General features: G+C 30.4%; 1 protein-coding gene across 1 annotated transcript; it reads right to left on the bottom strand.

The window, feature by feature from the left end:
- Window positions 1–14856: 14856 nt before the first annotated feature.
- LOC107952561 (uncharacterized) lies at window positions 14857–15892 on the bottom strand. Its single transcript, XM_016887783.2, has 2 exons — window positions 15624–15892; window positions 14857–15503 (listed from the first exon to the last, which is right to left on the bottom strand). The coding sequence occupies exons 1-2, from the start codon at window positions 15779–15781 to the stop codon at window positions 15083–15085; spliced, it is 579 nt and encodes a 192-aa protein (XP_016743272.1). The 5' UTR covers window positions 15782–15892; the 3' UTR covers window positions 14857–15082.
- Window positions 15893–16092: the final 200 nt, after the last annotated feature.

Raw genomic sequence — 16092 nt, 5'->3', positions numbered from 1 at the left:
TCATATAATTTCACTTTTTCATCTTCACTTTAACTGTTATGCCTGATGAACCCTAGTAAACAAATTTTGATACACAAGTATCTTTATTACACCAATTGCCTGTCTGAGATGAATATATTCGTGTCAAGTTACTAGTCCAAGCTAAACCTTTATAACGACAAGTTTAGTTCCTTGTCCAAGTTGAATATACATATGTCAGGTTACCTGTCCAGGCTTAACCTTTAAAATGACATCAGGTTACAAGTCTAGGCTAAACCTATGTCACATGTATCTTTGAGTCCGTAACAAAATGTTGGATCTTGATAACATCTGTAACCAATCCCGCAAAAGCATGCACAAAACCCTATTGGCATGTCAATCGTATCCCAACCTTTATTAAGTTCACCAAGACATCTTTAACACATAAACATTTCTTTATAATTTAGTCCAACTTTTACCTTTTATACCAATTTACCACAAATCAACCCACAATCACACTTACATACACAATTCAAATACATAATTACTTAAAAACATTTATACCATATGAACTCACCTGGAAAAAACAAAAAACAAGTTGAACTTCCAAAGACTAATCGATAATTTTGACTTTTTTACAATATCTTCAGTTTGATCCAATTCTCGATCTAAATAATTATTTTAGAAAATTCATCAATACCAAACATTTTCATATTATGCCATGATATGTATGAGTTCAAATTACTCTCACCCTTACAAGTTATTATTTCTCTCCCCCTAATGTTGTGAAAACTATTGAATCAAAATTGTAATCAGAAATCATTTCATAATTGAATCTACAATACAATCAAAACATCTAATATTACAAATAGACTTGTTATTAATATATATTCCCAAATTTCATTGAGGATTCACTCATCTTTGTGCGTTGTGGTGGAGCAATTGGAACATATATACACATACAAAAATTCAAAGATGAGAAATATTTAGCTCTTGATCAAAACCCAATTGTAATGGAGAGTATTTATAACTTATTGGCTTGATGCGTATAACATGTAAATCAACATAATCTCATGTTAAAATAAGAAGTTTAGTTCTAATAAGTAATGGTTTAGACATTCAGAAGTGTTCAATCAATAATTTCTCTAAACCATTATGTAGATAAATAACAAACTTTTACAAAAGTTTTTCAAACTCAATCAACAAAAGACTGAGATATAAACTCATCAGTGTTAGCAAGATGAATTATCTTAATTGCATGATTTGAAATTAATTTTTTAAACAAGCAATCTTGCAAACGACAGGTTACAAGTTGATAACACATATGTGATTATTTTGTAGATGCATCTACCAAAATCATATAATATCAAAACCATCCACTTGATAGATGAATGGGCCCATATTCATTTTAGAAATACAAGATATTAAATCTCAACTTTAGCTAGTGAGTTTTTAGCAATCAATTTTCATTTAGAACAAGCAACAAATGAGAATTCTTTCAATTAAAGAATCTTTTGGTTCTTTAATGAATATCTGTAACAAACCAAACCCGGCCTAGACGTTATGGCCGAATCTAGCAGTGCTACATGGAATGGAGTTTGAAAACGAACTTTTCAAATTAAAAATCATTCTAGTTTAGTAGCTTTTATTTAATTTGAAAGAATGTGCTCTAGGTGATTTGCCTCAAAACTTGTCCTTTAAGCGGAAGCTTTTGTAACCGACTATTTTAGGAAAAACCATTTTTATTTACGAAAACCTTAGTTTTTAGAGAAAACCCATGTTTTATTGAGTTGCAGTTTAAAGACCCAAAAGAATAGTATGACCCAAATTTAAAACCAAACAGTCCAAGTCCAAAATTTACATTAAACCCCCCAAATAAGTAATAAAATCTAAAAATTTACGAAAATCAGTCTAAAACTAATGTGTGACCACCATCGAGTCCTCCGTTGTACCGATCCATCAAGTCTGGGACTACCTGTACAGATTAAACAGAAAGGGGTGAGTTTTCGCAAACTCAACATGTAATCCCCATAGATAACATGCATATAGAACATATTAGAATATAGTCAAATATAGGCTAGGCCTGAGCCCATTACAGATTCGGTTTGGGCCTTTGCCTAATCAGATACAATTTCAAAATTATATTAGGGTCTTGGCCCATATCAGATACAGAATACAGATACAGTAAATTAGAATCCTACCCACCAGCCTCTACACACCAATTCTATCCAGCCCTACACACCATGTGGGGATTAAATCAACCTACCCATCCCTACACACCGTGCTATACCGAGATGCGGCACATAATCAGAAGGTTGCAGCTAAGCTTCCAGATAATAGGCTTAAAAACCTTTCAGATACTTCCTCGAAATATCATCAACGCACACACATGCAATGCAATATACCATAAATGACATGTAAATATGCTAATAACAGAACATACATTCAATTCAGTACAGATATCATGTTCAGTCAGGCACCCTACAATAAGTCACATAATTAGGGGTCTAAGTAAAGCTTATCGATCCTACAGCAGATCTACAGTCAACTAGGGTGACCCATGCAACCTTACAGAATATTTTAAAAAAATGGGCTCACACACCTATGTGGCCTACCCGTGTGGGCCCTTGTAACATCTTGAAATAGGGCCTAAATGGAATAGTGGTTGCGAAACCACAAATCTGAGATAGAAAAGTTTATTTCGATTAATTTTTATGATTTATCGAGTGACTAGATACATGAGTTAGAGTATTGATAAGAAATTTTATAGAATGCATGTTTAATTTGCCTATTAGGGCTTATTTGCAGAAGTTGCTGTAACAGCCCGATTTAGGGCCTAAACGGAATAATGGTTTTAGAACCATGAATTTGAAGTCAAAAAATTTATTCCAATTAAGTTTTAAGGTTTATTTATTGATTAAAATATTATGTAAAAATATCGTTAAGAAATTTTACTAATAAAATGCTTAATTGGACTTTTAGGACTAAATTGCAAAAGTTGCAAAATATGTGTTCTAATTCATAAGTACTTGATTGAAATAGGGTTTTAAAGAGGAGGTATTTAAATGGAATTAGACCATTATATTTCTTTTGGACAAAAATGGGCACAAATAGGACAAAATTTTAAAGGGCATTTTAGTCATTTGGTAATTAAAAGAAATAAAAAGGGACAATAAAGCCAAAATTGACTCATCTTTTTCATGGAGGCCGAAATTAGCATGGGGGAAGCCATGGCTAGGGTTTTCAAGCTTTCCAAGCTCAATAGTAAGTCCGTTCTAGCCCTGTTTTTCAAGTTCTTTATGTTTTTGGAATCCAGGTAACTTGATTAAGCTTATTCTAGCAATAATTTAAGCTAAGGTTCATATTTGGAAAAATACCCATAGGTGAAATGTGTTTATTTTGATGTTTTATGGTAGAGTATGAAGGTTGAAATTATGTTAAACAACTTTTGCTAAGCAGTTTTAAGCAAAAATGAGTAAAACGACTTAATCGGTAAAAGTTGTTATTATTCATAACTTTGTGTTAGAGTGAGAATTTGATGTTGCCATAGAAGGGAAAAATGATCAGAATGTCATAAAACATAAGAATAAGGGATGAAGTTTAATTCCCGAGCCTAGGGGTAAAAGTGTAAATATGTAAAAATTTAGGGGCAAAATTTTAATTTTGAAAAAGTTTGAGTTAAGGACTGTTTTGAATATTAAATTAATTAAATAAGTAAAATATGATGTTTTAGATCCCAAAAAACGAGATTTGAACCTAGAATGGGAGAAAAATTGAAAATCGGGAAAGTTGGTAAAATGGCCGTTTTAGTATCGTGGTAAGTTCATATGTATAATAAGCATTAATTTATGCATGTTTCAATGTAAAATTGATATATTTACTATGATTGCTGAGGTGTTGAAAGTAAGTATAATTATGATGATTTAAATGTTCAATATTAATTCGACATGGAAATGAGAAAGTATGTAAGTTTGTATGTAAATAATACATTATCTTTATTACGTTTTTATATTTCAGCATATTTTATGTATTGTAGTTGATTTTTGAATCATAATTGACTATTAGAAGAATGGAATAAAGTATTAGAAAGTGAGATACTTCCCGTTTGAACGTTCAGAATAGAAAGATACAGATGGTATGTAGCTAGGTCACATGTGTAATACGGGATGTATACCATGTGTACAAGAGAGCTACGAGACATTATGAGGTAGCTAGGTCGCATGGGTGATACTATGTGTACACCATGTAGACAAGAGAACTACGGGATATATGTAGCTAGGTCGCATGGGTGATACTATTTGTACACCATGTAGACAAGAGAGCTACGAGATAAATGTAGCTAGGTTGCATGTGTGGTTCCAAGTGAAGGACACCATGTAAACAAGAGAGCTACGAGATAAAGTGGCTAGGTCACATGGGTGGTACTAAGTGTTCACTATGTGTACAAGAGAGCCAAAATTATGTGTACAATCGAGCTAGGTCACATGAGTGGTGCTAAGTGAAGGCCACTATGTGTACAAGAGAGTTTCGATTTTAAAAGTGGGTTGTGTGCGATACCATTGCGTATCTGTTATTATTCCGAAGCGTTCAACTGGGAAATTGATTAAATGAAATTGTGTATGACTTTGTGATGATAAGTGTAAGTATATATGTGTGTAACTTATGAGCAATATGCTTGATATGTGATTGGAAATTGTAAAGATTGTTATGGGTAAGTGATGAATACAATTGAAGTGTGAAAAATCAAAATTGACAATAAAACTGTTCTGGATAGTTGCAGTGATGAGAATCTAAAAATTTACCAAAAATAGTAGAAATTGAATCAGAGACTGAATGAGATATCAAATTAAATCTTAATGAGTCTATTTTCATATAACAGAAACAGAGCAAGCAAAGGAATTCTATATTCTGAGATATTTAAGTTTCTATGAGAGTGGTTCAGAATGACTACGTGATCCTCTATTCTGACTTTGAAAAATCATTAAAAATTGCAAAACATAATTATGGAATATAATTTATATGTTTGAAATCTTTAATGAGTATATTTTCAAATAAAATAAACGATAACATCATACGAGTTCTGTACAAAGAGAAAATTTATTTGTAGTGAAGAGTGGTCAGGGCAGTTGAGCAGTGAAACAGGGGTAACTTCAATGAATAAAATGTATTAATTGTCTAGACCAAAAATTCTGAAAATTTTATGGTAAGAATATTCATGAATCTAGTTTCAAGGAAAATTTACAGTTTGTAATTTGGAGTTCTGTAGCTCTAGAAATAAATAATTTAGCTTCTAATACTCTGCTAGACAACTTATTTTGAACCTGTTTATAATTGTAATAGTGAAAGTATGTGTGTTTGTGATGGTAATATTCTGGGAACATATTATGACTTTGTTTAATGTATGATAATGTATTGTTTATTAATATTTACATATTTACTTACTAGGCTATAATGCTTACTCCCTTCCTTTCCTTTTTCCTATAGTGTTGCAGATGTTAGCTCGAGTTGGAGGTCGCTGGAGGTTAAATCACACTATCAAACTATTGATCGATATATAAAGGTTTTAAAGCATGATATGGACCTTGTAAGTTTTTTTTAAGGGACAGCTTGAATATGTTTGAAAATTTTAAAATTTGATGAAATTTTATGTCTCGATTTTAAATGATTACAAGTACTCAAGTCCGGTAATACCTCGTACCCTGTTTCGGCGTCGGAAACGGGTAAGGGGTGTTACAGCCCCCACGCCCGTGTGGCCCACACAGTCCAAATTGGCCTTGACCGTATGGATCACACGGTCTGGCCTAGAATCACACACGCCCATGTGGACTACCCATGTGGGCTTACACGCCCGTGTAGCCCACACGTCCCAATTCAGTCTAGCCTGTGTGTCTCACATGGCCTGCCTGGCCATCACACAGTCGTGTCACGAGCGCACGGCCTGGCTCGTCGATCACACAGTCGTGTCATGAGCGCACGGCCTGGCTCATCGATCACACGTCCGTGTTTTGTCACACTGCCTACCACATGGGCAACCACATGCCCATGTGGCGTCGACAGAATGATTTTTCGGCTTTTCATCGAATCCCATTTTCTGCTTTTCAAGTACATACCTAGTTTCAGTTAAAGCTAAAAAGATTCATGAGCACTCCAAAACCTACAAATCGTCACTCCAATGCCCAATTTCAGTAATATTAACAAAACTCAATCGATATTATAACGAGATGTTCAACCCAAAACCTTCAAACTCTTACCTTCAATCGAGAACAAGAATTCTACCCTCTTAAAACGACAATCGGCATTCTCCAGTCTCATGATTAACTACTAAAACACATGTAAAAACCCCTCTTAAACACCTATCCAGAGTAACATTAGAGTTTACTGAAATGAAAACTTACTAAGCACGCACAATCTAACCTTGTACAGAAAATAATACGAAATAAAGAAGAAATAGAATGGGAAGCAAAATTCAAGGAGATATTTTCGAAAAAAAAAAGAAAGAGGGAAAAGGATTATTGACAGAGGGGAGACACAATGAAACCGACGTCAATTTTTTCCTCTGGATGGAAATAACAATTTTTCCAGATTCTGCTAACTCCCCACTAATCCACGCCCTAACCATTCACTACTCAAAGTCTTATTAAAACTTAAACTTTTCCTTGACGATCGCGCAAAAAAAATGCCCCAGCGAGGATTCAAACACAAGACCTTCATCACACCAACACTCAACTTATCCACCAGACCAGAAGGCCCATTCTGATATAAGCTTATCAATAATTAAACTTAAGCCCTTTAGGGCAGGTTAAGGCTTTACTCAAAAAAATAAAAAATTTTCCCAAGACAAGGCTTGAACTTGGGACCTCACACACACAGCCAGAACACTTAACCACTGAAGCAGACATATATTTATGTCACAATTTAACAGAACAACAATATAAATTTTGGGGCGTTACAATGTCCATATAAATTCTCAATTAACTTTCGCATCATATATGATCCAGGATGGTCTCATTGGTCAGGCCAAGCTGTAAATGCATTTGTATTGTAATAGCCCAAAATTGGGTCTAGTTGGAACAGAGGTTTCGGGACCACAAAATTCGAGATAGAAATAATTATTTTATGATTATTTTTAGGTCTATGATATGATTCCATGATTTTGTGAAAATTTCGTGAAAAACTTCTATGCATAAAGTGCTCAATTTGAAGTTAGGGACTAAATTGAATAAGTTGCAAAACTTGCATTCTCAAAGTTTCTAGTATGAAATTGCTTTGAAATATTAATTAGTAGGTCTTAAATAGAAATTTTACCAATTTCTAAGTGATGGACAAAAATTGGACAGAGATGGAATTTTTGAAAGTTTAATAAGGAAGGGCATTTTGGTCATTTGGTAATTAAAAGAAATAAAAAGGGAAAATAAAGCCAAAATTGACTCATCTTTCTCATGGAGGCTGAAATTAGCATGGGGGAAGCCATGGCTAGGGTTTTCAAGCTTTCCAAGCTCAATAGTAAGTCCGTTATAACCCCATTTTTCAAGTTCTTTACGTTTTTAGAATCCTGGTAATTTGATTAAGCTTATTCTAGCAATAATTTAAGCTAGGATTCATATTTGGAAAAATACCCATAGGTGAAATGTGTTTATTTTGCTGTTTTATAATAGAATATGAAGTTTTAAATTATGTTAGACAACTTTTGCTACTCGGTTTTGAGTGAAAACGAGTAAAAGGGCTTAATCGGTAAAAATACCTAATAGTCATAAGTATATGTTAGAGTGAGAATTTGATGTTGCCATAGAAGGGAAAAGTGACCAGCATGTCATAAAACATAAGAATAAGGGATGAAGTTTAATTCCTGAGCCTAGGGTCAAAAGTGTAAATATGCAAAAGTTTAGGGGCAAAATTGTAATTTTTCTAAAGTTTGAGTTAAGGACTGTTTTGAATAGAAAATTAATTAAATAAGTAAAATATGATGTTTTAGATCCCGGAAAACAAGATTTGAACCTAGAATGAGAGAAAATCGAAAATTGAGAAAGTTGGTAAAATGATCGTTTTAGTATCGAGGTAAGTTCATATGTATAATAAGCATTAATTTATGCATATTTCAATGTAAAATTGATATATTCATTATGATTTCTGAGGTGTTGAAAGTATGTAAGTTAGTATGATAATAATACAGCAATAATGTTGTAATTTATATTTGAAAGTTAAATTTAGTGAATTAATTGAATTATATTAAATTACATGATTATGGTGCCAAGTTTATGGATTAATTTAAAAATATGTCTATGGTACATGAAGTGCATTGAATTATCATACATAAATGTGATTTCTATGATTATGGATATTATGGGAAATTGTAAGTTCATATGATTTTTAATAAGGCAATGTGTAATTTAATGTTATTGCCTTGATATTAAATGAGATGTAAGTTTATATGTAAGTAATACATCAATATTACTTGTATTATGATATTTTATAATAATATTGGAAATATGTTTGTGGATAATTACTTGATTGGTGAAATTGTTGGAAAAGAGAGAGAAATCAAGGTTGAACCTTCGGAAAGATTGGATGATACAGATAGTATGTAGCTAGGTCACATGTATGGTGCTGAGTGCACATCATGTGTACAAGAGAGCTATAAGACATTATGATGTAGCTAGGTCACATGGGTGATACTATGTGTACACCATGTAAACAAGAGAGCTACGGGATATATGTAGCTAGGTCGCATGTGTGGTTCCAGGTGAAGGACACCATGTAGACAAGAGAGCTACGAGATAAATTGGCTAGGTCACATGGTACTGAGTGTTCACCATGTGTACAAGAGAGCCGAACTATATGATGGGTGGAGCTATGTGCTGAAACCACCAAGTATCAAGGATTGATCCGAAGTGTTCAACGGGAGACACTCTATGTATTGCTTTGTGAGTTTTGTGATGAATAAGTGCAGGAACTTGATTATGTGAATGATGTGTTCATTAAGTGACCAGGATGTGGTGAGGTTATAAACAAGTAAGTTATACATGAGGATGATTTTATGGTGACCTTGTGATCATGGGCCTATACTTGTGATATATGAAATGTGGTGAAAATGATTTGTGATATTTATGTTAAAATGAGGTTAATACAAAGAAAGTGTGAAAGAGTGAATTAGCAATAAAACTGTTTTGGACAGTAGCAGTGACGTGATTTTGAAAAATCACCAAAAATAATAGAAATTGAATAAGAGACTTAATGAGATATCAAATTAAATCTCAATGAGTCTATTTTCATATAAAAGAAACAAAGCAAGAAAAGGAGTTCTATATTTTGAGATATTTATGTTTTTGCGAGACTGGTTCAGAATGATTACGTGATCCCCTGTTCTGACTTTGGAAAATCACAAAATTTTGGATAAAAATAATTAGAGGCTTAAACTTATATTTTTAAAATCCCTAATGAGTCTATTTGCAAGATAAATCAACAAGAACATTGTCCGAGTTCTGTACTGTGAGATAATTAATTTTTAGTGAAGAGAGGTCAGAACTGTCAGAAAGTGAAACAGAGGAAATTTTAATGAATAAACTATACTAATTGGCTAAACCAAAAATTATGAAAATTTTATGGTAGAAATATATGTGAGTCTAGTTTTAAGGGAAATTTACGGATCTTAATTTGGAGCTCTGTAGCTCGAATTATAAATAAGTAAGTGACTATGACTCGTGTGGACAGTTTGATGTGAGCATTTATTAGTAAATTGTGAAATCATACTTACAAGAATGCTAAATACATTAAGGATGTGGAATGGAGAGGAGGAGGAGGAAAATAAATATATGTGGAATACATGGAAACTATGGTATATGAAATAAATGATATGTATCATGACATGTATATATATATATATGACTAGTCTCAATGTAATGCTTGTTGGGTATGGAGTTGAATTGAAATGTTTCAGGCAAACATGTTATTTTGCGTATCTGAATTGTGGTATTTTATAAAGATATGATCTAGTTTTAAATATGAATGCTTGATGATTAAACTGAAGATATTTTGTAAGATGATAATCTTGGTATAAATGTATAAGTGGTACTATAATAAACAAGGTAAAATGAGTATGAGAGACACATGTATGATGACATACAAATGCTATGTTTGTGGTTCAATTGAGAATATTTAATCATTAAATGAATACCATGTTATATGCTTTTGATTTTGTATAAGTGTGTAAGAGATTAAGGTTGACCAAAGCTTGGAAAATAGCCTAGGTATATTCCACACAGGCAGAGACACGACCATGTGTCTCAACCGTGTATGGAACACGACTTTGGGACACGGGCGTGTGGAGCCTTAAAGCATGAAATTTTCAAGATTTTCGTAAGTTCTCGGTTTAGTCCTGAACCCTTTCTAAAGTATGTTTTGGGCTTCGTAGACTCAAATAAGGGACTATGTGTAAGTGAATGAACGTTTTGAAATATGAATGAAATTTTATGGCCTGTATTTTAGTTTAATGTTTGTATGTTTGTCCGGTAACGCCTCGTACCTTATCTCGGCCTCGGGTATGGGTAAGGGGTGTTACATGTATCGGTAAACTTCTGGTTTACTTTAACATGCATTTCAATTGTAGTAAATTGTAACAGATTGATAATTTTATTATCATTCCTTTTTACTTTGTATCTACATATAATTATTATTGTGACTTTACTACTGGAAATGATTGAATCAATGTGAAGTCTATAATGCCACTAAGTCAATAAATATAATTTCCAAATAATTGCATACAATATTTGCTTCAGGGAATATGCCAAAATCTTCAAATGCAGGGCATTTGGTCTAGTGGTATTACTCTCGCTTCAGATGCAAAAGGTCCCGAGTTCGACTAAAAAATACTCTTAAAACCCTTTTAACGAGAGTTTTGCATAATCATCTAACGACTAAGAATAATTGCCTAGGTCATGTACAAAAACAAGCCTATACTAAATATATCAATAAACGCCACAACTCAAACATAAAAAGATGACATAAAGAAAACTAGCAATTTTTTTCATAATTATCATCTTAGACATGCATTAAATTTAATTAAAAATCCAACCATTGAAGCTCATAGAACTTTCCATTTACAATTGCTCATGTTATTTCTCTAAATAATTAACAAATAGACTAATATAAAACGTATGAACTACTATCTTTAACAATTTTTTGAACTAAATCAAATCAGAATAACCATAAAATTCATTGGTTTGTTAACATAAATTTGTATCCTAGATATGTTTTAATCAAATATATCATTTAATTATAAAACCTATTATAGCGATATAAATAAATTAGTTAATATTTATTTTCATGAACAAATTAGATGCATAAAACAATATGTAATACATGTAATCAAAACTTAAAAAGAAGATCATCTCAAAATATTTAAATCATATATCAATTTGATTTAATATTTAAAGACATATTTTTTTCTTGTTCTACGTTGAGTCTTGATGATAAAAAGTAAGCAAATTAAACTTTAGTAGTAGACTTTGAATCCAATCAAAATCTATTAATAGCAAACTTTGAAAGTGGATCTTATTTCCAAGTGTATAATAGGTACATAACTAATGATTTTCCATAAATAAATTGTCTCTCTTCTTAAAAATTTTTGGAAATTCTTGTTCTTTTCTTGCTTTCTTCATTTTTCCACTTCTGGTGGTGAGAAAATTTATTACGACCATCCCACATGACTATTATTATTGTCCAACTTACTACATCCACATCAAAGATCATGTCTTTCGAATTTATTAAATATTGTTACATTCTCTTTAGGGAATGATTAGATTTTGTGATTAAAAACTTTTGTTCAATCATAAGTACAAATTTTTCATAATATTGCTACTGCAGGAGCACATTTGAATAATGACAAGTTGAATATTGTCTCTCTTGTAAGGTTCTCATCAATAATATTTTTTCACGTAATTTTAATTGAGAACTTATTTTGAATACTGTAAAATTATACTCACAGTTTTAAAAACTTGCAACTTTAGGTGCATCCAACCATAACGAGTTTTAGATAGAATTATCATGTTCTATTTCTCATATTTTTCTTTTAATTATTCCACAATTTAAGTAGATTTTTTATAGCAAAATATTTTTCTTTCAACCCCTTAACGGTGATGATGACAAAATAATATCACAAAAATAGTCATGATCAATTCAATTTATAACAAGAGTAATAAATATAAATCCATAACCCAATCCTCTTTTGATACATATGAAATATAATCTCTTCCTCATTTACAATCTCAATATGAGATCCATTATAAATATCTTTTAAAATCAATGAATTAACCATCACAAGATATTAATATATTAGCTTTTCTGAAGCTTTTAAGTAATTTTGTATTACCAAATATTGGAATGATATTGATTTATATTTTCTTTTGCGTTCACTTCGGGGAATGCAATAGATTTACTAGGACGAACTTATAAATGTCCCAAAAATTCTTTATTTCATAATCACCATTGCAAATATGCGTGGATTTCAAATCAAAATCTATCTATTCATGTTGTCATGATTAGTTTCCAATTATAATAAACATGATATAATAAATAAATCATAATAAAATATACCTGAGATTCTTTAACATTATTGTTATCACCTTGGCTATTATCACGAGCACTATTACAAGTAGTAAAACAACTTTGTTTTCGTAATAACATTTATAATCTAATAGTAACAAAAAATCATTTAATAAATAAAATCAAAATTTTCGTGTATAATGCTTAAAAGTTATCTGATACACAATGTACTAAATTTCAATACCACATATGTGCTATAAAATCTTATGATGCTCTAATCAAATATTTATAAATTTAATTTAAAAGATATAATATAATAATTTCAAGCATTTTTAATAACAATAATTTAATCATAAAAAATTTTAATCATCTAAGTATCATATATACTATAATTTAATAAAAGAATCTTAGTTTAAAAGAAACCTTAAAGTAATAATATTGTTTTCATAAAATAATTTTACCAAAAATCAATCAACAAAGAAGAAAAACATACCACATAAGGATTATATAAAATTCTATGCATAAAAAGGCATAAAAAAGTTAGAGATTTTATGTGTACCTGACTGGTTAAAGGTTCTAATAGTTACCCATAGTGCGCAAACCTCAATTGAAATAGTAATAGCTATGGGAGACAATCAAAAATAGTAAAATTTAAGATATTTTTGTGACTTATGGAGAAAAACAATTAAAAGATAATCGTGCTAATAATATGTTATAAAATAAATAGATAAAGAGTAAAGAACAAAGAGAATGAGAGAGCAAAAAGAGAGCGTATTTTATTAATCAATTGAAATATTTACAAAGCTTCTCCAAACTCTCTATTTATAGGCATCAAAAGTATAAATGAAGTAAAGATCTACTTCTAATGATTATTCTTATCGTGATCTTGATGGACATTCACTTAATAATATATTCGTAACACATTCTAAGTTGTTTTGTTTAAACATTTCATATAAAAATAGTAAAAGGATAAAAGTATTATTATATTAGTATTCAATACTTTATTAAAAATTAATTTTAAAGTAATTTTTTATCAAGTTGACTGATAATACTGACTCAATTAATAAGTATAAATAATTAAGATAAATGAAATTTTAATTTAATGTAAGATTAAAATTCTCAAAATTTTGAAATTGTATATTCCGATTTAAAAAACAGGTAATTATATTTATATTGTAATTTAAAAAGTAACATAATTGATATATTATATTCTTTCGCTAACTTCATTATTTCTTAATTAATCAGAGTAAAAATCTTAGAAGTAGACTTGAAATTATCCTCACATGTTTAACTTTTTCATTTGTGAAAAATGCTGAAGAAAATAATAATAAAATTGTGGGATTCTTATTGCGTTGTATCAAATATTATCATATCTAAACACGATCTGACACAGAATTTCGTAGGGACAATGTAAGTCAAGTCAACACCCCATCCTAAACTAAACTCTATAGGAGAAAAGAAAATTACGGAATTATCATTTTATAATTAAGATAAGTGGGATTTTAACTTTATTTGAATTAATAAAATATTAAATATATTACTCAACTAAAATTTTATTTTAATGTTTCTTCATACATTTTTATTTTTAATATCATACATATTTCAATTAAAGTTTTATTTTAATATAGTATATATTCCATTTGTTATTAATAATTAGTTTCAACACATACGCTTCATTAATTGTATATTGTTTTTAAATACACTTCTATTTTTAAATACATTTTTTTCAGTTTTTATATGTATAGGGGTGTGATAAAATTTATAGTTGTTTTTAAAGTTTTATTTAAATTATTAATTTTATTTAATTTATAAAAAAAACATGTACCTGTGAATCTTTATTAGTTGCTTTTATGTTTTGAATGAATTAAAATAAAATAAAATTGATAGTTGAAGTATAACTTAAAAAAGATAGTAGAACTATTATTAAAAGAAATTTTTTAATCAAAATGGAAATTGAGTTATAATTTAAGTGCCCATAATGGAAAACCATTATCGTCTAGAAGTAAAAGCAAAATGCGTGAAGAATGGTCTACGTTTAGGCCAATTACTACTAGATGTGTTTCCGCAAAAGACTTTACCTAAGTCAACTAAAATCTCGATCAATTCTTTTATTTTTCTTAATAATATATTTTAAGTGTAATATATGTAAATTCTAACATATTAATAATTGGTACTATAAAGATTTATTCACACGATAATATTTTCCATCAAATTTTATTTTAATTATTTTTCCTATGAATATCAGATACAAAATTATAAGTTAATCGACCATTTTTGAAGCAGTAAACTTGTAGTTTCTTCCAAATACTATGGAAATTCAGATATTTAAATATTGGAAGCCTAGAAAATTGATAAATCATATTGAAGAACAAGGCAAAATTCTTTATTTTTAACTATCTAATATCTATTATATCAAAAATCCATAATGGTATCCATCATTCCAAGACTTTCTTCCAACCTAAACTGAGATTTTATCTGTTTGGAAGAAAAGAAAACAACCCTTGTTTGACACAGCCATAGTTGACTTCTCCAGCTGACCAATTGGGTTTCACTCATTTAACCCAACTTCATAATTGTGTTAATGTTTTTAACTTGAAACCTCATCCAAAAGCTTATATCTTCTTACCTTGTTTCTGAAAAAATGTCTTGTAATGACCCCATTCTTCGATATCTCTTCTAACTTTGTTCTTCTAAGCTTTTCTTCTAAATAAGCATTCTTTATGATCCTTTTTCGCTTCATTTTCTCTTCTAACTTGGGTTTCTTGATGGGAATTTTCATCAATTGTTGTTGCTTTAAACTGTTGGTATTTCTTCGGTTGCCTTTAAAGCCAGCTCCATGGTGATTATCACCCTTTATCTTGTTATTATTATCATCTTCGTTTTTGCCTTTAGATGAAGCTGAAGAATTCAATGAATTCTGAGACTTTTCCTTTGAATGCTCCTCTTGATTCAAACACCAATTACAAACTTCATAAACCCCAGCTTTTGGATACCGATTGCTGCAATATCTGCCATGGGAATTTTTAAAAAGAATAAAGAAAATCTGATTCTTTATCAATGAAAATAAAAACCCAGAAAGATTAAAAAAGAAAAGGAAAATATGAGCAGAGGATATATAAAATAAGTACCTGTGTTGAGATCTGAAATGACAAATTTTGCATTGAAAAAGCTCTCGAGTAATACCAGAATCCCCACACATACAACACTCGAGGAGGCTTGATTGCTGCGACGACGATATTTTCATGTTTCTCTGATTCATATGTGTTGTTTTATTACAATAATTCATTGATGAATGTTGGATTTCATTTCCATGTCGCGTGTGTACAAAGTAATATATATAATTCGACTTTCAAGTGTTCTTTTTAAGTTTTGTCCGAAAAAGAATGCATGATTGAGGTTTGAGGATTGGCTTTCGGTGTGAATTACACATAAATATATATATATGATGGCGATGGCGATATTTTTCTATCAAGCTTTAGAAAATTTGGGTTGGCCCAAAGAAAATGCCAAGAAAGTTATTATCAAAGAACGGGTAGATGAAACAAACAAAAAATAAAATAAAATAAAATAATAATAATAAGTTAGGGAAATAAATAA

This window comes from Gossypium hirsutum, chromosome A02 (assembly GCF_007990345.1).
Source record: "Gossypium hirsutum isolate 1008001.06 chromosome A02, Gossypium_hirsutum_v2.1, whole genome shotgun sequence".
Lineage (NCBI taxonomy): Eukaryota > Viridiplantae > Streptophyta > Magnoliopsida > Malvales > Malvaceae > Gossypium > Gossypium hirsutum.
The sequence above is the reverse complement of the archived record's forward strand: the minus strand, read 5'-3'. Positions and strand labels throughout refer to the sequence as shown.